The sequence below is a fragment of the Emys orbicularis genome, chromosome 13 (genome assembly GCF_028017835.1).
Source record: "Emys orbicularis isolate rEmyOrb1 chromosome 13, rEmyOrb1.hap1, whole genome shotgun sequence".
Classification (NCBI taxonomy): Eukaryota; Metazoa; Chordata; order Testudines; family Emydidae; genus Emys; species Emys orbicularis.
Genome location: NC_088695.1, coordinates 35,978,920 through 36,004,260, shown reverse-complemented (window position 1 = coordinate 36,004,260; position 25,341 = coordinate 35,978,920). Strand labels below are relative to the sequence as shown.

The following is a 25,341-nucleotide window of genomic DNA, read 5'->3' as shown; positions in this document are numbered from 1 at the left end:
AGGTGCCAGCACCACAGGTCCAGGTGGGAGGAGACCCAGACCCAGAGTCCTAAGTCCACATCTTCCCCCACGAACACCTGACCCTAAGCCCACTGAAATCAGTGGCAAGACTCCCAGTGACTGTAGTGGGCTTTGGATCAGTCCCTCTTGGTTTCTGATTGCACAGATTGGGTCCCCCCCCCCCACAATCCCATTCATCTCCCCACACTCCCTGAGGGACGCTGCACTGAGCTCGCCGGCACCTTCAAGGCACAGTGCGGTGCTGGCCACAATTATTGTGGGCTGTGCTATTCCTCCCTCCCTGCCAAACACCTGCTCTCTTGGGGAGGGGGAAGGAGATTTTATTAGGTTCCCCTCATTGTCCAGCCTCTGCTTTACTGTTCCATATGCTGTGTCCTGAGCTGGCCATCTGTAGGAAGGGCCAGCAGCTGCCTAGAGACCAGCTAGGGATGAGGTGATGGTGGGAGGGGGCCACCTCCCCCATCCCACCGCAAAATGAACACCACATAATAGACAGTTGCTGATTTACAGACAGGTTGGAGGTATCAGTGCAAGGCCCTGTTGGGACAATAAAGGGGGTTTAGGTGTGTGGGGAAGCCAGGAACCCCGCACCCCAACACGCACGTGCACACACACACTAAACTCAGAGCCAATTCATTCCCAACAGCTCACCAGACCACTCACACACAGCTGTGGGGAGGAGCAAAGTGAACAGGGTGTGTCTGAGCAGCACCATTGTGCATTTCTATAGCTCCTCCCAGCCCTTCAGAGCAGCACCCAAACACCTGTTAAACCCCACGGCACTCCACTGAGGCCGCTGTATTATTAGCCCCCTCTCCCCCCATTTTGCTGGTGGGTAAACTGAGGCACAGAGGGGTTAAGGATGCTGTTGTAAGGCAATGACAGAACCAGGAGCCCTCACACCCAATCTGCTGTTTCAACTACTACAGCTCGCTGCCTCCCTGCGTGCTCACCTGCCCGGGGAGCAGAGTGCAGCAGGAGAATGGACACACTGGGTCAGACACAGGGGCAGGCTGAATTACACTAATCTAATGATGAAACGTCTGGCTTGGCAGGGACTGGGGGCCAGGGATTCCCCTTCCACCTCAGCCTGGTATCCCAGGTTGGATACAGGCCCGGGGCCACCTCCTAACTACCAGACTGGCCATTGGAGGTTGCCTTCTCCCTAATTCAGTGCCTTCCCCTCCCAGACGGCACCTGCAGGTCTCATGTGCGTGCGCACACGTGTGTGCATGCATGCATGGAGGGGCATGGGGGGAGTGCGTTCACCCTCCTGACTTCCAGCCTGGATTTCGGGGAACTCCTTTGCTCCCTTTGTATGGCTGGGCCTACTCACATTACGGCTCCTCAAAAGGAGGCTCTGTCAGTTCACGGGCACCAAAGCCCACGAGGGAACCTGGGCCTCCATCTTCCTCTCATTATCTTCCATCAATCAGACAGACTGGATCGAGGATTGGGCCGGACAGGTAGATTGGGTGGAGACACCAGCCCGCCCCAGGGGCTGAGTTTGCCATTCTAGAGCCCAAGACCTGCAGGGTAGAGCAGAACCAGGTTTGGGTCAGGACACTGTCGGGCAGTGATGCCAACTCAGAACAGCCCCGTGCTCAGTGGAACCCGTTCCCTGAGTATAGGGAGAAGGTGGCCAGCAACTGGACAAATGGAGATGTTCTCTCCCACCGCCCATACTCCATGCCCAGACCCTGGACGCTACTGGAGGGGCATCAGTGGCTCAGTAACCACCCCCTCAGGATTTGGGGTTCTCTCTACCTTGAGACTAAACCCCCAAATGCTTTGGGTTTGCCAACCCCTCCTCCAGAGTTTAGTAACTGATTGATAGCTGATTTCTATCACCCCATCACCTCCATGCTACCCACTGCAGCCCCTCTTCCTTTGGAGCGCTTCTCAGCGCTGGCAAGGACTCTGATCAGCAGGCTGACTTGCGAGGCAGGTCCCTGGATGATGTGGGAGTGCGGATGGTGATACAGATGCAGGAAGGTAGGAGAGAGGGGTCCTGGAGGCCAAATTTAGGGTGCTAGCTAAGAGATTAAAAGTCCAGGACTCCATGGTAGCATTCTCTGAAATGCAGGGTCAGGCAGAACTGCAGGGTCTCAGTGCATGGATGAGACAATGGTGTTTGGAGGAGAGATGTAGATTTATTAGGAACTAGGGAACCTTTTGGGAAAGGAAGAGCCTATACAGGAAGGATGGACTCCACCTAAACCAAATCGGAACCAGATTGCTGGCATGTAAAATTAAAAAAAGGTTGTAAAGGAGTTTTTAAACTAAGGGCTGGGGGAAAGCTGACAGATGCAGAGGAGCACACGTTTCAGACAGACACATCCCTTAGGAGAAGATTTATTAAAGGAGACTCTATATCCTAGTAAAGAGGGGAGGATACACGTTGATAAAGAGAAACAGTCAAACAAAAAAGAGACCACTTCAATTACATCACGTAAAGGCAGACAACTAAATGTTAACAGATTTTATAAGTGGCTTGTATACAAATGCGAGTCTAAATACCTACATGGGTGAACTTGAGTGCCTGGTATTAAATGAAAATATCGATATAAAAAGGCATCACAGAAACTTTGTGGAATGATGATAATTAATGGGACATGGTAATACTAGGGTACAAAATATATAGGTATGACAGAGTAGGTCTTGGCGGTGGGGGAGTGGCACTATATGTGAAAGAGTCAAATGTAGTAAAAATCTTAAATGAATCAAAATGTACAATAAAATCTCTATGGATAGAAATTCCATGCTTGAATAATAAGAGTACAGCCACAGGAATATACTACTGACCACCTGACCAGGATGGTGCCAGTGATTGCAAATTACAGGCTAGAAAAAACACAGAAAACCCAGCAATAATGGGGATTTCAACTATCCCCATATTGACTGGGTACATGTCTCCTCAGGACAGGATGCAGAGATAAAATTTCTAGACATCATTAATGGCTGCTTCTTGGAGCAGCTAGTCCTGGAACCCACAAAGGGAGAGGCAAATCTTGATTTAGTCCTAAATGGCGCACAGGATCTGATCCAAGAGATGAACCACTCAGTGATAGTGACCATAATGTAATTAAATTTAACATCCTTGTAGAGGGGAAAATACCAAAGAAACCCACCACAGCAGCATTTAACTTCAAAAAGGGGGACTACACAAAAATGAAGAAGCTAGTTAAATGGAAATTAAAAGGAACAGTCACAAAAGTGAAATGCCTGCAAGCTGCATGAAACCTTTTAAAAATACTATATTAGAGGCTTAAACTAAATGTATACCCCGAATAAAAACAAAAACAAAAAGTAAGACGACCAAAAAATGCCACCATGGCTAAACCACAGAGTAAAAGAGGCGGTGAGAGACAAAAAGATATCCTTTAAAAATTGAAAGTCAAATCCTACTGAGGTAAATAGAAAGGAACAAACTCTGTCAAGTCAAGTGTGAAAGCATAATTAGGTCAAAAAAGAATTTGAAAAGCAACTATCAAAAGGCACAAAAACCAACAGCATTTTTAAAAAAGTACATCAGAAGCAGGAAGCCTGCCAAACAATCAGCGGGGCCACTGGATGATCAAGGCGCTAAAGGAGCCGTTGAGGAAAAGCTAAATGAATTCTTTGTGTCAGTCTTCACTGCAGTCTTCATGTGAGGGAGATTCCCAAACCTGAGCCATTATTTCCACATGACAAATCTGAGGAACTGTCCCAGACAGAGATCAACAGAGGTGGTTTTGGAACAAATTGATAAATTAAACAGTAATAAGTCACCAGGATCAGATGGCATTCACCCAAGAGTTCTGAAGAAACAAATATGAAACTGCAGAACTACTAGCTGTAGTAACGTATCACTTAAATGAAGGGGTAAACAGCGAGGTGGCAAAGTTTGCAGAGGATACTAAATTATTCAAGATAGTTAAGTCCAAAGCTGACTGCGAAGAGTTACAGAGGGTGACTGGGAAACAAAATGGCATATGAAATTCAATGTTGATAAATGCAAAGTAATGCAATTGGAAACGTAATCCCAACTATACATACAAAATGATGGGGTCTAAATTAGCTGTTGCCACTCAAGGAGGAGATCTTGGAGTCATCATGGGTAGTTCTCTGAAAACACCTGCTCAATGCACAGTGACAGTCAAAAAAGCTAACAATGTTAGGAACCATTAGGAAAGAGATAAATAATAAGACAGAAAATATCATAATGCCACTACAGAAATCCATGGTATGCCCGTGCCTTGAATACTAAATGCAGTTTTGGTCGCAGAATTGGAAAAAGTACAGAGAAGAGAAACAAAAATGATTAGGGGTATGGAACAGCTTCCATATAGGAGAGATTAAAAAAAGACTAGGATTGTTCAACTTAAAAAAGAGATGACTAAGGGGTAATATGATAGAGGACTATAAAATCATGACTGGTATGGCTAAAGTGAATAAGGAAGTGTTATTTACCTCTTCACATAACACAAGAATCAGGGGTCACCCAATGAAATCAATACGCAGCAGCTTTGAAACAAACACAAGGAAATACTTCTTCACACAACACACAGTCAACCTGTGGAACTTGCCAGGGGATATTGTGAAGGCCAAAAGTATAACTGGGTTCAAAAAAGAATTAGATAAATTCATGGAGGATAGGTCCATCAATGGCTATTAGACCAGATGGTCAGGGATGCAACCCAACGCTCTCGGTGTCCCTAAACCTCTGACTGCCAGAAGCTGGGACTGGACCACAGGGGATGGATCACTCGATAATTGCCCTGTTTTGTTCATTCCCTCTGAAGCATCTGGCACAGGCCACTGTTGGAAGACAGGATATTGGGCTAGATGGACGATTGGTCTGACCCACAAGGTCTGTTCCTATGTTCAGATGGAAAGAGGAAGAAGGAATCTCTTTAAAACAACCCCCCAGATCTCAACCAGTGCGAAGGAGAAAGTAAAAAGCCACTACAAGGAAGAGGCATCTGGAGATGCCAGCTGTGTTAGGGAGACAGAGCCAGGTGGGCACATGAAATCGGGACTGGGGCACAGTAGGATGGCCAGACTGGCACCAAAGATAAAGACAATCCCTGCCTTTGCCAAAAGCAGTGCCTCAGTCCTCCTCCATCTGCCAGAAGGTGGCAGGCAGCTAAGACTCAGCCTCTGCTCCCAGCAAGCAGCTGGTAACATGCTGCCACCCAGGACCTATCCCCTAAGGTGCCTGTACCTTGCCTTGGGTCCTCCTTCCCACCCTTACACTACCATACCATAACAGCACCATACACCCCAGAGGGTTCTTCCTGGCCCAGGGGTACAGCTTCCAAGTTCAGCCCAAACTGGAGAAAGGCAAGAGCTCCCAGGCTTGGGGCTTACAGTGAGCAAGGCAGAGGGGCCCTGCCCTTCCTCTGGCCCAAGATGGTTATTTATCCCCTGAATCCCAGTGCTGCAGGAGGAGTAATGGCCTCCAGGGAAATCCATTAAGTAAACTGCATCTTCCTCTTCCAACCTCCAGCACAAATCAGACCCTTTCCTCCAAGGGTCTGACAGAGCTGCATCAGCACGATCCATTGAGTCACAGGAGAAGCAGAAGCACCGAGGGGGGTGAAGTGGCTTGTCGAAGGTCACTGAGTGAGTCAGTGGCAGAGTCAGGAATAGAACCTAGGCCCCTGGTTTAACCACTCTAGCACCCCTTGTCCCAATAGGAAAGGTCGACCATCTCTGCATGGAGACAGTTTCCAGAAGCCTGTGCCGGGCTCGCTCTTACTGGGGCTGTGTTCCTCCAATTCAGTTACAGACACAAAAGGGTGGGTAGTACAGAGGGCCTGGACCTCATGCTGATCCTTTGCCCTGGCCCATTCCAAACCAGCTAAGCAGTGCTGGGACTCAAGCTGAGGCCTGCCAGCCCCCTGGAGCCCCTGCCAGGAACCCGATCTGTTTACTCATTCAGTGAGCAGCGAAGGTGCTTGTTGAGAATGGCCCCGGCAAGCCCGAGTCAGCGGAGAGGGCAGGAGCTTAGCACAGAAAAATCCGCCTGCTGACTAGTGAGTGGAACAAATTGCAGAATTCTCTCCCCCCAGATGGGGTGGGACAGTGGAGACAGAATAGGAGGGGAAAGGGAGAACAACAGAGGTGGGTCAGCTTTCATTAGGCCTATTTCACTCCCCTCCCTCCAGAATCACGGCTGTCCTGTGTACAAGCGACCTTCAGCCGGGCTCCTCTGGCATAAGCAGCTGAATGCACCCACGCTCAGTGAGACACCCCACTGGGGAAAGGTGCCTTCAGATTCTCTAGCCCCCCCACCCCCACCCTGCCAGCAGGCACTTTTGGGATCTGCACCGGCCCCTCTAGAAAGAGGGAGTTGAAGGGCACAAGCCCTGAAAGTCACAGCAATCTCCACAGCAATCCCAGGCTGGGAAAGAGCATGTGCGACTTGCACGTGCAGAGCCACCTGCCTGCTCTCAGCATAACAAGGAAAATGATTGGAGGCAAAGCTCCCTCTCTTGATCACCAGCAAAGGCCCTTTCCCCCACTACAAGGACCCGGTGACGCCTCCCATCTAGCAGGAGACAGTCAACATTCACTTAAGAGAACACCCAATGGAGACTAGGAAGCCTGGCTCTGACTTAGCCCTGCATTCTCAGGGCTCCAGGCCAGCGCGGCTAGAAAGGCAGAGGGGCTTGCTTTTGTGATCAAGCCAGGATGGAGCACAGACATAACATGCGAGTAAGGAGGTGGGGATCCAGAAACATCCCTGCCCAGGTTCCAGACTGGGGGTGAAGGGAACAGGAAAGAGAACAAAAAGGCACCTCCAAGACACCCCTCCATGTGTGATCCAGCAAGTGCTGCTAAATATAGACATGGAAACAGATGCTGGGAGACACAGAGCTATGAGGTTATTAGGGAGAAATAGAGCATTAGCTCAGAGAACCAGCAGTGCACAAGGAAATGGCGTGTTCCCTTCCTAGGACTGAGAGCAAACTCAAAGGAGCATGTCACTGCACACACGCATGAACATGTGCAGATGGACTCTGGTGCCTCCCCACATCCTGCCTCCAGATCCTGAATGGAGCTTTGGAGATGGCAGGTTAATGCTAGCATGGTAAACATCCCACTGCCTGTGAATAAGGATGCTGGGGGTGGGGAATCAGCCCCAGGGGGCAGCCTGTTCTGCATTTGTCTCTGAAATCCTACCCCTTGCCAAATGGACAGCAATCAGTGGCAAACCTTTCCCAGCAACTGGGCCAGACCTGTGTATGCATCAGTGACTGTAGGTCAGCTGGGCAAGAGAGCTTTAAAAATCAGGGCTGTGTGCAAAGGAGCATAGCGAAGGAGGTAATAGGGGGGCTGCCTACAGTATCAAGGGGCTGTAGGACAGTCTAGGCTTCAGCACAGCTTGCAGATGTGTCTCAGGTATCATCTACACTGCAAGGTGCAAGATTTAACCATACCAGGGGACACTGCCATTCTAACCGGATCCCTCAATATGGCTGCATACGTACCCCAGCCAAGCCCTAACGCCCCATTTACACTGTGCTCTCGATGGTAGAGCTTTTCTGGCAAGACCAGAGGTTAAGCACGGTTTGCTGGAAAGGGACTAGCACAGACAAAGCTAGAGACGCTCCTGACTTTTGATCCAGTTCCAAAATTCACCCAAAGCATCTGGATCTGAGGGTTTAGTTCGGTGGTCCATTTCCATAACCAATCTGGGATCCGGTGCCTTTCCCAACTGGCCCTAAAATAAAGTCCCCACACTGTAAAAAACAAAACAACTCCCCTCCCCTCCCAAACCTTACCCCCTTCCTGCGGCTTGGATTTATTAACAAATTAACAGCAGCATTCAAGTTCAGCTCATGCCTTCTCCTCAGGATTGGGTATACCTAGGCCGAGGGTTCCTCCCCGAGGGCTAATCATGCCATGCCCCAGATGTCTCCTCAGACTCACTCCCACCTCCCTTATATCCAGATAGGATAGACAAGCCACCTGCCCCAGTGAGGCTGCAGAATCCACGTAACCCTTTCACAGCAGGATCAACACCTACTAAGGGTACGTCTTCACTACCCGCCGGATCAGCGGGTAGTAATCGATCTATCGGGGATTGATATATCGCGTCTCGTTAAGACGCGATATATCGATCCCCAAACGCGCTCCCCGTCGACACCGGAGTGAGCGACGGTAGCGCAGTCAACGGGGGAGCCGTGGCCGTCGATCCCGCGTCGTGTGGACCCCCAGGTAATTCGATCTTAGCTTCTTCGACTTCAGCTACGCTATTCGCGTAGCTGAAGTTGCGTATCTTAGATCGATCCCTCCCCCCAGTGTAGACCAGCCCTAAGAAAATGGGTGCCCCGGGCAAACGATCATAGACAGGAGCTAGGCATGGAGTAAGTTTCATTGCCTTAACTACAAGATCTCTTTGCCCTAATTGCTGTGGCACGAGCATTACCCTGTGCCGAGTGCCCTTAGGTCACAAGGCTCACGCTTGCCCTCTTAGGCAATGATTAGCCAATGCGTGCAAGAACTCTGGACCATTTTTGAGGGCAGAAGTGCAGGGCTTTAGGTCACATGGCCACGTCTCAGCCCATGGGACTGTAGCTGGAAGAATTTGAGTATGCACAATCCTAGCCAGACAAATTGCACCCTCAGTTTATTTCTGTCCCTATGACAGCGAGACCCTCCCAACATTAAAATAATTTCCTTCAGCGGTGGGCGTGTCTCACACACGTTATTCAGAGCAGATGACTCAGAATAGTGTAACCGGCGGGTGGGGTAGGAAGCTTGGAGATGCAGCACAAGAGCCAAAAGACTGGGGAATAAGACACGGGCGAGGGGCTGCAAATGGTCCTAGATGCACAGGCTGAAATGAAAGAGGCACTGGTGGGGGCTGAGGCACTGGTGAGCAAACAGATGTGGCACGAAGAGAGAAAAGTAGCTGGGGAGCCCAGGCCTGGACAGAGGGGTTGAGTGGGGACAGCACAGATGTGGCCTGGAGAGAGAAGCAGGATACACAGGAAGGCACCAGGCTCTGGTTATGGCTACACTGGAACTGGGAATGTAACTTCCAGCTTGAGCAGACATATCAGCGCGTGTCCTGATCGAACAACTGTGCTAAAAATAACAGTGCGGCCACTGCAGCGCAAGTGGCAGGGCAGGCAAGCTGCCCTGAGTCCATACCTAGAGTCTTGGGTGGGATCGTACTCGGGGCAGCCAGCCCATCCCACCGCTGGCACCACCTCGGCTACGGTGGTATTTTTAGTGCACTAGCTCAATCCAAGCTAGCAGGGTTACATCTACCTGAAGTCACACTTTGCAGCTCCAGTGTAGACGTACCCTTATTGGGCAAGAAACATGACAACCCGTAACATCAACAGCATCTACCAGTGGATGATCTAAGGAGCTTTACAGCAGTGGTTCTGAACCAGGGGAATGCGTACCCCTGGGGGTACACAGAGGTCTTCCAGGGGGTACATCAATTCATCTAGATATTTGCCTAGTTTTACAACAGACTACATAAAAAGCACTTGCGAAGTCAGTACAAACTAACATTTCATACAGACAATGACTTGTTTATACTGCTCTAGATACACTATACACTGAAATGTAAGTACAATATTTATATTCCAGTTGATTTATTTTATAATTATATGGTAAAAATGAGAAAGTGAGCAATTTTTCAGTGCTGTGACACTTGTATTTTTATGTCTGATTTTGTAAGCAAGTAGTTTTTAAGTGAGGTGAAACTTGGGGGTAAGCAAGACAAATCAGACTCCTGAAAGGGATACAGTAGTCTGGAAAGGTTGAGAACCGCTGCTTTAGAGGAATTAAGCAGCACCTCTGTTTTACAAGTGGGGCTATAAAGAGACAGGGAAATGAAGTGACTTGACCAAGGACACCAAGTCAGTGCCACTGACTCCAGATCTCCTGATTTATGGTCCCCTGCTTTTTGAATCTTGCCTGCCTCTTTATCTCAGCCTGGAAGGTCTGCCCTGAAGCAGGCCCAAGAGCTATAACCAAGAGACACCTAGCTGTGCTTCTGGAGATGGAGGAGAATGAAGGATGGAGGGATGCAAACAGCAAGGCAGTGGGACTGGAGAACACTTCTGGAAGGCCAGACTGGCCTCTCCTTGTTCTAATAGGCCTTGCATCTCTGATACTACAAGAGGGAGGTTAAGACAATGGCAACTACAGGCCTGCAGGCTGACACTTCTATCTGCCCTGCAGGAGGCTGTCCATGGACACCCCCCAACTCCCTGGATAGGCCTCCCTTCTTGCAGGCCAGAGGGAAGCGGGGGGCTTGAGCACTGTCCAGGGGAGCCACATGGTAAATGGTTAGGGAATTCAGAAGTCATTTTAGGCCAGCCTGCCCTCACACACATACATAGGCAGCTCCTCACTAGATCACACTGACATTTATACGGTGAGCTTATGGATTTGTTTTGAAGGCAGACGTAGAAGCCAAAAAACATTATGCAACTTCTGCGAGTTCGCAGCACCCACAGGCAGAGGCAAAGGGCAGCATTACAAAACCACGGGAATTTTCACACCCCGGGCAGTGCTCTGCTGTCCTGGGCCTGACACGCCAGTCAATATTTGTTGTATCACCTGCTCCGCAGCTGCTGCTGCCGCTGCTCCTCAGGGCAAAGCCCATCCAGAGAAGGGACGTTCAAGCTTTATAGCACAGCTGGAGGACCCTGTTGGGACAGTGGGGTCGGAGCTCAGGCTAAGAACCAGCTTGTAAGATACACAGGCTGCACAGGATGGCTTCACACTCCCATGTTGTGAGGGAGCGAGTCCGGCAGGGCTGTAAGGAACATGCTTCAGCTCACGCCAGACATCTTTTGGTGCCTGCGGGATCCTCGTACCTACTATGCACCCAGGGAGAGCGTTCCCAGGGGAACATCTTGCTCCTTTATCTTTCCAGCGCCTCTTCGCAGCTCAAGCCTTTATCCCTGCCTGCAAACGGCTCCTCGCACGCTCACCGTGCCTGACACGTGAGCTGTAGCATTGCTCAGCTTTCCGGTAAGCCCTGAATCGCGGCAATACACTCAAACCTTCTGCCAGGAGATTAGATTGCTTGGAGCCGGGAGGTGCTGGGCATCTCCAGACCTGCAACTTGCTGGGACGCCTAGAGACTCAGGTGAGGCCCACGCTGCATTAGAACCCCAGCTCCAAGTGGGTCCTTGCCTCCCTGCTGGAATGTGATGTGGGGGACTTGAGGGTGAGAAGGCATGCATCTCCTGCACTTTTGGGGTACAGTCCCTGCTTCCCCCAGCCAGGACCCCCTCGGAGAGTAGGGAACAGTGGTGGTTTGTTCCCCCCCCACACACACTTTCATACTTGTATGCTGCATTTTGCCGCCAGCAGCTCCAGGGCTGGCACCATGCCACGGCAGGCTGGGTTCTTTTAAAACAAAACACAGCATGGAAATGAATATATAAAGTAACTCGGTGTATTAACTCTTCCCCGGCCTTCCCAGTGTGGCTGGGGACCCGCCTTGCACGTTCCAGAGATTCTGTTCCAGATGGAAACCATCTTCTGCAGGAGGTTCCGTCAATCGACACTGGAATTCAATAATAAAATTGAACCTGATGCAAGAGAGGAGACCTCCCCTCCCCCAAGACCCTCTCAGCAGCACAGAGGACAAGGGGGAGTGAAGGGAGGCAGCGAAGAGTCCTGCTGTCTTGGGCCTCATAACACCTCCTAGGGTATCACATAGGGACAAGCAGAGTGCGCCACGTAGCTCTAGCACTGCCTCACCTCCACGCGCTCAGGTGGAAGAATGCAAGACCTCCTGCTCCCCCAACCTTCCCAAGGACAAGTTTCTCCCACTCTCCCTAGCCTTCTGCCAGTCAGACTCTTCAAGAGCCTGCTCCAAAGCCTGCTGCAGCCAGCAGGAGCCTTTCCACTGCTCTGTGGGATTTGGATCAGGCCCACGGAGCATGTGAGCTGGTGCCTTTGGCAGATTCCACTGAGCTGTTGGAGAAGGTGGGGGAGCAAACAGAAAACTGGAAGGCAGGAGTCTCCAGCACAACAGAGCACGAGGCTGATGCCACTGGGGCGCGCCCTAGATAGCGTTTCTGGGGCACGGTTGAGCTTTTCAAACTTGGACGATGGTCAGGAATCCAAGGGAGAGGGAAGAAAAATTAAATCAGTTCTTGACCGTCTGGTGGCATCTTTTCCCCCAGTAAGCAGAGGGCAGCAGCCAACCAGGCAGCATCCTGGCAAGGAGATGAGAGACCCGGAGAAGCCACAGCAGACGCCACGGCTTGAGTTGAACTCCTAGCTGCAGTTACCTGGACTTGACTTCTCGGTCCCAAAGCAGCATAGTGAGCCCAGAGGAGAACAGGAGGCAGAACATATTACAATCTACGTAGAGGAGAGAGACCAAGGGTGGAAGCTGCCTCACGCTCTGAGCGGAAGTAGTCTTGAGAGGCTGCAATGGCAATACTATTTATTTCCACACACACAAACCTTTGTTAAGGTGGAGTTAAGGCTGCAGGCACAGATAAGTGCTTTGGGCGGACATTACCTTTCAAGGATGTTAGGAACCCAGAAGGGCAGAGTCAAGGATGGATTTCCCAAGCAGAGTCACGCTTCAGGAACTCTGTGTCTGAGTCACTTCAGAAATTCTACCCTGACCCCAAATCCAACCCGCCAGCTGCGATGCCAATAAGGCTTTTCTGGTGGATTTGAGGAGGGCAGAAAAATAAGGCTTACGATGGAAACTCAGGTTCAATGAGCATGGAGTGACTGCTATTCCTCCATAACCATGCCCCTATCCAAAGATCATAGGAGCCAGTTAGAAAAGACCCATTAGAACATTATGTCCATCCGCTCTGCCAGGGCAAGGGCATGAGCCAGATTCTGATGTGAAATGCTGGGAGTTACACCAGTGTCACTGACAGCAGAATCTGGCTCACATTGCCCCACTAGGAGATGTAACAGGCGATAGAACTCACGCTGTCTTTGAGCCCAGACGATGCTCTGGACATCATATACTTCGTAATACTGATCCCACGGAAAACGCCTAAGGTCGCCCAGGGCCTTATGGGATAAAATGGTCTTTTCACCACGGTAAAGTTTGGGACAGGTAGTTTAGTACCTGTGTAACGCCGACAGACCCCGGTCGTCAGGATCAAACCTGGGGTCTCTGGAGCTTAGTGCATGAGCCTCTACTGCATGAACTAAAAGCCAACAGGCTGTTAGCTAAGGTTGTAGAGCAGACTCATTTAACTCTCTCTCTTCTAAGTGGTCTCACTGCCACTAGATGGGGCAGAACACCACACCCAGAAGGTCTGTGGGTTACACCTGCGCAGCCCACTACATGACCCCCGGTTATCCATCCCCCAACCACTGATCTCCGGGAGGTGCTATTGTATCTCGTGGCCGGGCAGTGCTCCACAGCATTAACACCCCTCCATACTTCAGGCTTCCAGCAGCACCACGCCCCCTCCCCCTAATCCCAGTAAGGATCAGACTTTGTACTCAACAGCTGCCCATCATCCCCACTCCTGTGGTCTCTGGCTGAGCCTTGCCACACCCCTTGTTGGAAGTCATTAGGCCATGGATGTCCCATGTTGCTCCCTGTCTATTACTGGAGATGCAAATAAAATTCCAGAGGAGAGAGAGACAACATGGAGCGAAAGGGGCGTTGGGTAGAATGATGACTTCTTAAGAGGAGTGCTGTTCATCCCGGCCCCCAAGCATGGGAGGGGAGAACCACTGGTCCGAGTCAGCAGGCCTGGGTTCCACTCGCAGCTCTGACACAGGCTCACGGGGCGCCCTTAGGCAAGTCCCTTAGGGCCCAGTTCTCAAGCGTGACCTCTAATTGTGTGTGCCTTGAGTTAAGGATGCTCAATGTTAGACCCCAAGGGAGATGACGTGGTGCTGAGCAGCTACAGTTGCCACCAAAGTTAAATGGGAGATGAGCTCAGCGCAGCCCCCAGGAGCTAGGGTCGCTCAGCACCTCCCCGCAAAAACCCCCAAATCAAGCAGGCCAGACTGTCTGACCCAGCTGGAAAAACCCGTCGTGGAAGTGATGCCAAGACCTTCACTTGACCTAGCACCTTTCATCCCCCCCCCCAGGCGTATCCCTCAAGGCCCGCTTTGTTAAAAGGCAGCTGGAAAAGGAGCAGAGGAATTAAGGGCCACACAGCAATGGAGAGGAGAAATGAAGGGTCAGCCAGGGGGAACAGGTACATGAATGCTGCTCTAGATGGGGATTGTGGCAGAGGAGAAGGCTCTCGCACCTACAGCGGGGACAGAGAAGAGGCCAGGGCTAGGTGAGCAGAGGGAGGTGGAAGAAAAGGAGGTCGGTGAGGTCAGCTGGTGCACACCTATGGAAGGGTTCGATCCCCACCCTGGACCAATAGGGAGCCAGCGCAGCTGTCTGAGGCAGGGGTGGGGGGGTGAGGTGGCCAGGCTTCGTCATACCTGGGCACAAATGGGGGCAGCAGTATCGTGCACATGCTAGGGAGCTGGGACTCCTCGGGCAGGCTGCGGTGAAGGGAGTCCATCTGCATGCAGGGCCCCACTGCTAGATGCTAGGGACAGCCCCTCCCCCCGCTGCTTTGTAATGCAAACACCATCCCATCTGTTTGGTAAGAGCACAAAGCACTAGGGCTCTAGGGACGGGGCAGCAGCCAAGCTCCCAGGTCTTGGCACCATGCTGCCAGCCCGGCGTCCGTGACTCCGTCCGTTTGGCCCCAGCCACCTGGAGCCCACTAGAGACTCAGACGCTGCCCACCCTGCAGCCTGGCAATTGTCTCTCTCTTCAGAGCAAATTCCAAGCTGTCATGCGGCCACCCAGGAATCACTTCAGCGAGGGAGGTTTCCTTGGGAAAGCTGCTAGGAGACAGGCTTTGGCCAGGGGAGTTACTTTTGCGGGCAGCGAAGCTTTAGGCCACTGGCTGCTGCTGTTCTGACAGCTGGGATGTTGCCAGCCACTGGAACCGGCGAGATCTGTACACCCGGATCCCAAGCTGCCCCTGCCCTGGCAGGCCAGGTGGGTGCAGGAGGGAAAGGGTACTCTCGGCTTCTGCATCACTGTTTCAGAGGAAACAAGACAGTTCCACGTCCGCAGTCCCAGCCCAGCCTCGTGTGGATGAGGTGAGGAACGCCCCAGGTAAAGCCTGACAGAACAGGAGGCTTCTGGCCTTTGTGAGCTAAGCGAGTTCCCTCTTCTCTGGTTGCTCCCACGGCTGCATAATGAGCTCTTCTACTGTCCTATGGGCCACACTGTGGATGCAGAAGAACAGCGTCCTTACGCCCTCGTGCCAGGCCCCTAACGCAGTTAACTCTTTGGAGACTGCAGGCTGCACACCTGCGCAGCGTTCGTTCAGCTTGCAGCCTGATCAGTATCATCCTTGTCATCTGCGCATCCCAATTGCTGCTCCAGGGCCCGCCGGAACAGAGTGGCAGGGATCTCTTAGCCTGCCAGCGAACTGAGGAGTCACGGGGAGGCATTTAGGATTTGCCCTCTCCTCAAACGCAGCCCTCTGGGGATCTGCCCTCTTTACAGAGGTGTTTGCTCAAGTCGTCTCTCATACGGCTCCTGGGGAAAAGGGGGCAGGATGTTTTTGTCTAGCTTAGCTTATGGCTGGGGCAGTGCCACTGGGAGGCGCTTAGAGATGCCCAAATTAGGAAGACCCCCATCGGTCGGCTGCACAGTGCTGCATCCATACCAGGGACCCTGTATTCAGGGGCGATGGGGAGTTTAACAGTCAAGCAGGAGGGAGTGAAGAGGAGACCGACTTTCCAGCTAGCCCCAAAGCAGCAGATCCTGCACTCGCTGCATAGGAAATACCCACCATCAGGATAGTTCCCACCAGCTGCAAGAGCCCTGCCTCCTGTTGGTGCAGGCACTCGGGAAGATCAATGGGGTTGCACCAGGCTAGTGTGAATGCAGCTCTTAAAGGGACAGGAGGTAGTGCCCAGAATGAAGCCCACAATCTCTTCCCTGCCCTAAGCACAGAATCCAGCTCCACAAGCCTCCTTGTGCCAGGGCAGGGACACTCCGGACTCAGCCACCCGCACACGTATGGCTCCCCAGAATACTCCTTCCCGGAGTACAGCGTGGCCCAGCTCTGCCCTGGGATGTTTGAAGCTATAATAAGGAATAAGGACAGCCAAACCCTCTGGGAGCAGTGCCAGAAGTAGAACTTCACCTTCTATCTGCAGGAACTTTTTGGTATTGCAAAGCGCTGCCGGGAAAGGGAAGCCAAGAGATGAGACTGGCTGTGTCCAGATAGGGGGGAGAGAAACCATGGCTGGCTCTGCCCAGCTTTCACTCAGGGTGCAAACCCAGAGACTGCAATGCCAATACACGCCTATGAGGGGCAACCCTCCAACGGCAGCAATGCCAAGACCTGCCTGCCAAGAGGTACCCAGAAAAACACCCATTAGAGAGTGTTTGGGGGAGGTGATACAGGGCAGGGCACTGCGGAACGATGCAGGGTAAAGTCATCCTCCCTCAAACACAGCAATGCCTGCCTATGCTCAGGTGAGCACAGAGGTCTGACTCAGGGCTGCCCTATAGTCAGTAGGGTGCTGGATTTTCACCCAGGCCACTGGCCCGTTTATTAAAGCAACTCCCTGTTCAGCAGGTTGCGGAAGGGAGCCTGTCTCTCACCCAGGGAGAGGAGAGCGCTGGCTGCTTCTCGGGAGTTCGTACAGGACCCGAATGGGGCCTCGGCTGCAGTCGGTGCGAACCCGCTAGCAACACGCTCCTCCTCCTGCTGAGCTATAGGCAGCGTGGGCCTGGCGCCAAGGGGCAGCCCTGCCCGTGCAGTGAGGCGCTCTGATGCTTCTCACGAGAGGTCAAGCGAAATGCGAGCGGCTGCCCCTCGCCTGCCCTCCGCGGCTGGCAGCTGAATTCTTGCACTAACTCAAAGGGAAACCTGCGTATGGGCTGACAGCCTCCCCCTCCCCCCACCAAGCTTAACTCCAGCTGCCTCTACAAAGGGCAGAGACTGCCCGTGCACCTTGATCGCCACGAGGACAGCTCTCCCCGCCCACCCACCCGGAAGATCAGACAGACACGTTGGTGGCTTCACAGGGACAGCAGCAATTCCCAATCCCAGCCCCCTTCCCCCATGGAGCTGGGCAATTCCCAGGAAGGGAGCGCTATCCCAGAACCACCTCCCCTCCCGCAGGCCCCTTATCTCCCTACTTGCTTCAGGCGTCTCTGATTGTGCTAGCAAGTGCAGCCACAGCTTTGCTAACGTTCGTTCGGCCCATCAAAGGCAGCCCAGCCAGGGCCCGACTAGCCAAGGACAGGGGTGGCCCTTTTCCAAGCACAACAAACGTTAGAGGCAGGCTTTGAACAGACACCGTACATTCACAGTAAGTTGATTCCTTTTGCAGACTCTGCTCCTGCTCTCTTCCCCACCCCCCACCACCCGTAAAGAGATTGGAAACGAGGGATAAAAATCGTTCCCAGCTCAAATAGCTGAACTCTCTGCTCAAGTGGAAGCATGCAGTAGGCGTGAGGAACGCATTCCTTCTGTCAGCAGGACCCTGCCCACCGCGAGAAGCAGCTGGCATTCCAGAGGTCCCAACACAGAGAATGCCAAGCGACCTCGACGGCTGGCACACGACTAGGCAAGCGTTGGAATAGACCTCCTCCGTGGGATAGGGGGCGGGGGTGAGGAAGAGGAGGACTAAATAATTTTAAACACACCATTAGTCTCTCCGCCTTACAGTTTACTCTATTCCAAGCAGTGGTTTAGGAGTAGGGAGATGTACATACAGAAACCTTTCAAGGCCATCTCTCTCCTTCTCACTCACATCAAGAAGTTTTTACAGGGATCCATGTAATACTGCCACACACTTTAGAAGGCTCTTAAATAGACGCTCAAGGGAAGCAGTAGAATCTCTGTCACTTAATACTCAGCACTCCTAGGACACTTTCCTTCTGTAGCTCTCTCGGCACTTTACTAAGGAGAGTCAGGTGCTAACCCTTGAAGCCTAGGAATGTGAAGGAACTTGCCCAAGGTGACACACTGAGTCGATGGCAGGCCCAGGAATAGAAACTAGGCTGCCTCGGGGTTTTAAAACTAGACTAGAGGAAACACAAACCAAGCATAACGTAACAGGAAATAATCCTGCCCTGGCTGCCTAATGGCCTGGGTGATTCAGATTGAACAGAAAGCCATGGTGGAAGATGCGACTTCTTGCTTTGTTACCCGACAGAGGCAGAGGATCTGTATAGGAAAGAATGGCTTGGCCCAAGTTTATGGACTCTGCTGCTTCAGCAGCAGTAGACTCGGATGATTTCCATCCTTCCTCCACACACAGAAAGAGAATGAGTTCCCACATGGGGCTGATGGAGCAATGAATGGAGCTGCAATCCGAAGTGGAAGCAGATAATTGACTGTTCCAGCTCATGGGGCAGGGAAGCCAGCACACACCATCTAGGAGAGGACTAGCTTTTAAGCAGGGACACACACATTAATGGTTTGGCCTCTTCTGAAATAACATGTGCCTTACCGGTCACGCCATCTCAAAAAGAATATGGCATTACAGGGGGATCCGAGATGGGCAATGAGAAGGATTAGGGACCTAGAGAAACTCTTACATGAAGAGAATGAAATTCCTTCACTTAGAAAGGCGAATAAGAGGCGAAAAAAATCTATAAAATAGCACACGATCAAGAAGGTAGATCTGTTCTCACCATCTCACAACACAAGAACAAAGGACCAGCCAACAAGATTAAAAGATGACAAATTCAAAACCAACAAAAATAAATACTTTCCCCCCCACATAATACAAACTGTGGAACTCTCCACCACAGGATGTCACTGAGGCAAACGCAATCAACAAGATTCAAAGAGAGACTGGATATTTATATGGATAACAAGAACATCCAGAGTTACAATAGTTAAAGTTAACGAATACTTGAAGAGATATTAAGCCTCATGCTTCAGAGCTTAAGCCAAACTAACTACTAAGGATTAGGAGATAGCCAGTTGCGGGATCAGCTTACCTCACATCTGCCTACAGCAGGGTTCTTAAACCATCCTCTGAAGCAACTAGCGCCGCCCACTGTCAAGGACTGGATACTGGACTAGATGGCTTGTGGGACAGGTAACGCTCTACAGGGGCATTACCCGTGCGATTCTGTCAATGGCAGAAAGAGAATGGTGGCACCAGCAGCCAGAGGGGTAAGCCCCGCACTGCACCCCTGCCAACGCTCCACAGCTGGAAAGCAGGCAGGAGAGGAGCCCATTGAGAAATTCTGGAGAGACAGACTAGCAAAGCAATTATCAAAGTGAGGTCCGTGCAGAGCTCGCTGGTCACATGGTGCTAGCTCGCCTGTTTGTTTCCAGCTACTGCATCACATTAGAAGCGGCTAAAAATACATGTCTAACATTACTACTCCACACAAGGGACTGCTGTAGTTACCACAGGGATCTGATGTGACTGAATGGAGGAGGAAGTGGCCATTGGAAGGGGAGGAGACCACTGGACAAGCTCATTATGAATTATTTGTATTACCGGAGAAGCCCCAGTCATAGGCCAGGAGCCCACTGCACAGGGTGCTGTTCAAACACAAAACAGAGACCTGCCCTGGAGAGCTTACTAGCACTCGATTAGAACAGAATCTACATGATAGAAAGGTTTGAGAACCCCTGGACTAGAACAATGGCAAATAACTGCTAAAATACAGGTATCATGCCTTCTAACGAAGGACACTTGATACATACGAGATCTGGGAGCTCAGAAAGCCACGCTAGATGCTTTGTGGATGGCTAAGGTCAGCGTCAGGTTGAAAATATCTGGACTGCACAGAATCAGGTTCAAAGCCTAACAGGGTTGATGTAGCTCTTTATCCTTCCAAGTTAATACTGTTTTGCCCGACTGGAGCCTCTTCCATCTGAGGATCTCAAAACACTTTACATACATGAATTAAATTAACCTCACAGACCTCCTGGGAACTTGGAAGCAGGAAATACCCGTTCTCTTGGACTCTGCCTTAAAATCCAGGATCCTGCCCGCTCTGCATGGATATTAAAGCTCTTTCCCTGAGAGTATGGATTTGTCCCAGCATGCTTGGTCTAAAGTTTCTCCTCCTCCATGCAAGTAGAGGAGAAACTAGTTGACTGCCTTCACCCCAGAAGTGGCTAAATTTCAGCAAAGCTGTGAGCATGCAAACTTTGGAGACATTTTGCGATTCTTCAGGATGAACGACTAGCAAGCAAATCCCCCGGGTAAATTCATCCAGGAGCCTGCTCTTGTCGCTCAGCTGAATTAAACTCTGTCTTCCCCTCATAACGGCTGGCACAGCTTGAGAGACTTCCCCCTTTCCAAGGGACAATGGCCGCAGCCCCAATTGTTCTGCTGGTCTCCTCCCCCAGGAATCTAATCTTGTGACACCCCCCCCTCCCCAATCCCCCTCTTTTTTTTCTAGGGCTACTGAGCCCGTCCCTGCCCAGCCAACTGGCTCATTGTTAACGAGCGCGTCCAGCCAGGAAAGTGATTGATCACTAGGGAGAAAGGCCAAAGCCGCGACGGGTCGTTTAACAATTTCAATTAAACTCTGCAGCGCTTAGACACTGAAGGGGAGGAGAGAGGGAGAGAGAGAAGGAAATTAAAACTTCTACCACTGCTCCAGGTGACAACCCCAACAGCAGTAGGGTCCACGGACAATGGCCCACGCCCTCCCTGGAGGTATATGGTTTGAGAGAGAGAACCCCTCCCCGCTTGCAGAAGTAGCTCTAGCAATGGGCATCCCCCACACCCTCTGCCTTACAATATCTGTACTGATAAATACAATACTGATGTCCCCCAGCCCCATAGAGCTGCAGGATTAATGTGCTCTCACCCACCAAGAAAAAAAAATCATCATGTGCCCCCAGGGCTTTGAAATAATAGGTGCTCTGACCCATTTGTGCACCAACATTTTCCACGCCATGCACTGCCTAAGAATATGCACATTGAATATTTAACTGTGTGTCCCTGAAGTTCCCGCTGCCGGGACTGGCGCTTGATTCTTGGTTACGTGCAGCGACTTTTTTTAGGCACAGGAGATCCCTGAGGGCTAATCACAGAGATGCGGCTCCGAATGCACTGAGACAGCAGAAGGACTCTTAGAGGGATTTTAAAAATCAGCATCTCGGCCTGTCATATGGAAAGGCGCTTTAATGAGCAACAAAGGCAGCTAGCATTCTGCTCACCCGGCATCTTAACAAAAAGAGAGAGAATGAATCATAAGGGGTTGGGAGTAGAAGGCTCCTCTGGTGGAGGGACAGAGCCTCATGCAGCAGGGGAAACTTTAGACCTCTCCTGCCACCATGTAATAGACTGATCCCATCTCTGGCTGGGGGTTCAGCCCCTGGGGGCAGCAAGGAGGGGACAAAACCAGAGCAAGGCAATAGAGAATGCTCTCCAATTGCATTTGATTGAGATAGAGTCATCAGGTGATTAAGGCCCTAGGATGGAGGTGAGGAGGCCAGCCTTGCTTCTTCCCCTCCTAGCATGGGGGCATTCTCACCCCATTGCATGTTACACCTCATCAGGCTCCCCTTTCAAGCCAAGCACACCAGCTGTGCCAGTTCCGGCTTCACTAGTTTCTTCCTTAGTATTCAATCTGGAGATAGAAACTGGGGTTGTCCTTATTCTCAGCCCTTCCTTAATGTCAGCTCCTGCTCGCCTTTTGTAGGCATCACTAGCCTCTCTCAGAAAGCTTTCAGAGTGGTAGCTGTGTTAGTCTGTATCAGCAAAAACAACGAGGAGTACTTTCGGCACCTTATAGACTAACATATTTATTTGGGCGAAAACTTATGCCCAAATAAATTTGTTAGTCTTTAAGGTGCCAAAAGTACTCCTCGTTGTTTTTTCTCAGATAGCTGTAGATCCTTATTTCCTCCTCCTCCTGAGAGCTAAGTATCTCTCCGCCCTCTGCCAAACCTGTATCATTCAGGTTGCCCCGTGCCACCTGGCCTTGCGATAAGCAGGTGAGCAGACCTGTGCGTGATGTTCCCAATGGGCCGGGCTAGTTCCTTGTACTGACTGGGAAAGTTCTTTCCAATTTGCATTTGGTGCAGCCGTCTAGGGAGCGTTTTGTTTCCGTAACCCCAGCGCTGTGGATTTTCAGAGTTTAACCCCTACCTCCTCCCGCTCAGAGCTTTGCAGTGTCTGACCCAGCAGAGTTTATCCCCGCCTTCTTTTTAGAATCCCCAGCCTCACGAACGTAGATTTCCCAGCACTGAACACACAGCCCAGAGCTGCTCCTAGTCTCTCCAAGTCAGTCTCAATTATTCCCCCCCCACACACACACACACACACTTTCCTCCTCCTATGAAGCTTTTCACATGAATTCTTTTGCACTCATGAGAAGTGCCAGCCTGACAGACCTTGCAACAGGATGCCTGTATTCATAGCACAAGCACAGCACAGGCCGCAGGAGGGCAAGCTTCCCCTATGCTGCACCACAACCCTGCCCTGGATGGACACCTCCCAGGATGAAAGGTTTGCTGGCTATCCCTGGCCCATTCAGCCCCAAGAGCACCATTAAATGTGGTCGTTTTTATGATGTGAACACCTGTCTCTGGGGACTTGGATCAGGACCCCCTCTCCCTACATTAACTTTCTTCCCCCCACCAGTTGGGCCCAGAGTCCAGCTTAAATCCATATCCCTTCTGGTTGAAGAAAGGAGAGTCTTTTAACATTAGCCTTAAAGAGCATTTTAGCAGGATGGCTTTGTAGATCCAGAGTATGGTTCTTCACCCTCAGCACCCCACCAACCCAGACCATTACAGTCAAAGGAGAAGCCATAAGGCGTATTCAGAACTTCCCCTGCAAACAGACACACCCCGAGTCACCAACTGTTCCCCAGTGGCTCAGTTATCTCACTTGCTTGAGACTACCCTGTTTTACTTCTTCATCCTAACGGCTTCCTTATCCACTCAGCTGATTAGTCCGGTTAGTTCGCTTTTCCTCCCACTACCCTTCTGCCGTCGTCTGTTGAGTCTCACACTCATATGAGCTATTCCTATAGCTCAGTCTTCCTTCTTCTTAGCCAACACTCTGGTGCACCTATATGCGCTGGGTGTCACCTGTCTCACATATCCCACCTACTCCTGGAAGAACCCCAAGAATGAAGGAGCTGAACCAAGATTCTGGAGCTGGACACCCTGCACTTTTGAGAAGTTCAGATCTTAACCTTTGTCCCTGGGGCCCCAGCTTTAGGATAAAATTCAAACCCTCCCACCCACCTCTATTTCATTCCAATTATTATCCTGCATGGGGGTGTCTGGGACACGGGCTGCTGACAAGGTCTTATCAACGCCCTGTTCTTTTGTTGGCCCAAAACTTACAGGGGTTTCTTCCCTGCTCCTAACCAGGAACTCGTCCACTGAGGACACAATCTCTTGTATCCTGATCTTTAGGAGAATCAGCGCATGATTGGGGTGTGACGGCATAATGTACCACCCACAACTCTAACCATGGTGTTTCCTACCAATACCGCCTGCCCTCTCCTGGGTGTAGTTCAATGTCTTTTCCCCATAAGGAGGGTTGTGCTCAATAGGGCTGTGTAATTCTCTCCCCATCCCAGTGATCCTGCTTTCCTTTATCTCCTTTATACACACTAACCCAGCTCTCACCTGTGTCTCCTTCCCCTGCCACTTCCATATTTCATCTAGGACCTTTTCAGCCCTTGAATGCTGCTTGGGGGGGCCCTCTGGGCTCCCACTCAACAGGCCAACAATGAACGCACATAAGCAGTCCCCATGAGTTTCTTTGCTGCAGTGACAGGGGTCTCCCCCTTTATCACAGCCTGGTCAGTGCAAGCACAAAGAAACGGCCTTAAATTCATTCCTACTTCAGTTCTGCAGCTGACCTTTAAGAGCATACAGGAAAGAGACGGGCACTACTGAAGGGTTAAACATTACCAGACTTAAAGAATCTGAAATTCAAGGCCTGACAATTGGTTCCAGTTGACTGGCTTGGATGGTAATTTTTCACAAGATAAATCTGACCAGAAGTAAGTGGCAATGACTGAAGGACCCTCTGCGCCAGCATGCCCCACATTTGTGGTGCTCACTTTCCTTTGGTGATTTTCTGCCACCCTTCCCCCCCATCTGTCCCCCACATTTCAGGGTTCCCACACAGAGGCTACTAGATGCATCATCTTTTACATTATCAGCAAGATCTGGATTCACACCCCCAGTCCCTGACTGCAGAGTAGTCTCCACTCCAGGGCACGAGTTCCAGGCTTCACATGCCCTGTTCCCAAGGACTCACACACCAAGGCCCTAAGAGTAGAATTCACAGCAACTGGCAAGAGATGCAGCAAGCAGCAATGCCCAGGTTCCTTCAGCTCCCTGCTGCTGCATTAAGAGGCAAAGGTACTCACTGCTCTTGGATGCTTTGACCTTGGCCACCAGTTTCTGCACACCAGGTACATCCCCATTTTTCACAGCCTGGATCAGCTCCTGCTCTCGTCCCATCATGGACAGGTCGGAGTGGTAGGGGAGTGAAAGGAAGAGGTCCTCAGATCCGTCCGGTTCATAAAGCCATGGGCGCGCACGTAGCAACTCCTCAAAATGCTCTCGAATGGAGGAAAAGCCCAGCAAGAAAAATATTTTAAAATCCCACGGGACATAAAAAAAGCCTTTATAAAAAGATCTCTCCGTTAATGGTGATAAATGCAGCTAGGAGCCACTTTCCTCTTGAAGGGGACGGAGGTGGGGATGCAGTCTGGTTAAAGAACATACAATCACTTAAACAAAAAATAGTTCTGTGCTTGGGGACTGACTCCCAGCAGCAACAGGGCCCCACAAGACAAAGCCAGGCAGTTTGGAGGAGGGGGCCGGGAGCGTTTGCATTGAGAAGAGTCTGGCCTCTTAACCGAACCTGTGTAAAGCTCTCAGAGATCGAGGGGTCATGTTTTGCTTCCTTCGCGCCAGGCTGAGCTGCGCTGATGATTCCCTAATTCTTCCCAAAGGGATTATGTGCTCCTTTCCATCTGGAAGTTATAGATCCTCTCTCTCTCTGTTATCCCCCTCATGCTGGCATTCCTCTCGGTGCCGTCTCTGCCAGCCACGCTGCAGACCCCCTGCTGGGCGATCAGAACCTTGGTCACAGAGCCCTAGCGGAGAGGTTGTAGCGGTGCTCCCAGTACCTGTGAACATCAACAGCAGGGTCAGGTTTCAAAGGCTATTTACTTATCAGCCTCATTAAAACAGTCCATTGCGACTGCTTCTGTGGCCACACCGAAGAACAAATAGTTTGACTATATTTAGTACTGGCAGAAGTCAGACTATCCTCATGTTAAAAGGGCTGCAGGAGCGGAGGGGGAGAGGCCCTGTACTGGAGACGTCCTAACAATAGGTGCTGTGGGCT

The 25,341-nt window shown here is 51.1% G+C and overlaps 1 protein-coding gene across 1 annotated transcript in view; it reads right to left on the bottom strand.

The window, feature by feature from the left end:
• The window catches only part of CASKIN2 (CASK interacting protein 2), a 70,471-nt gene extending 46,022 nt beyond the window's left edge, over positions 1 to 24,449 (bottom strand). The window contains exon 1 of the mRNA XM_065415755.1: positions 24,353 to 24,449. Coding sequence (XP_065271827.1) covers positions 24,353 to 24,449 — 97 coding nt within the window. The remainder of the gene's footprint in view (positions 1 to 24,352) is intronic.
• Positions 24,450 to 25,341: the final 892 nt, after the last annotated feature.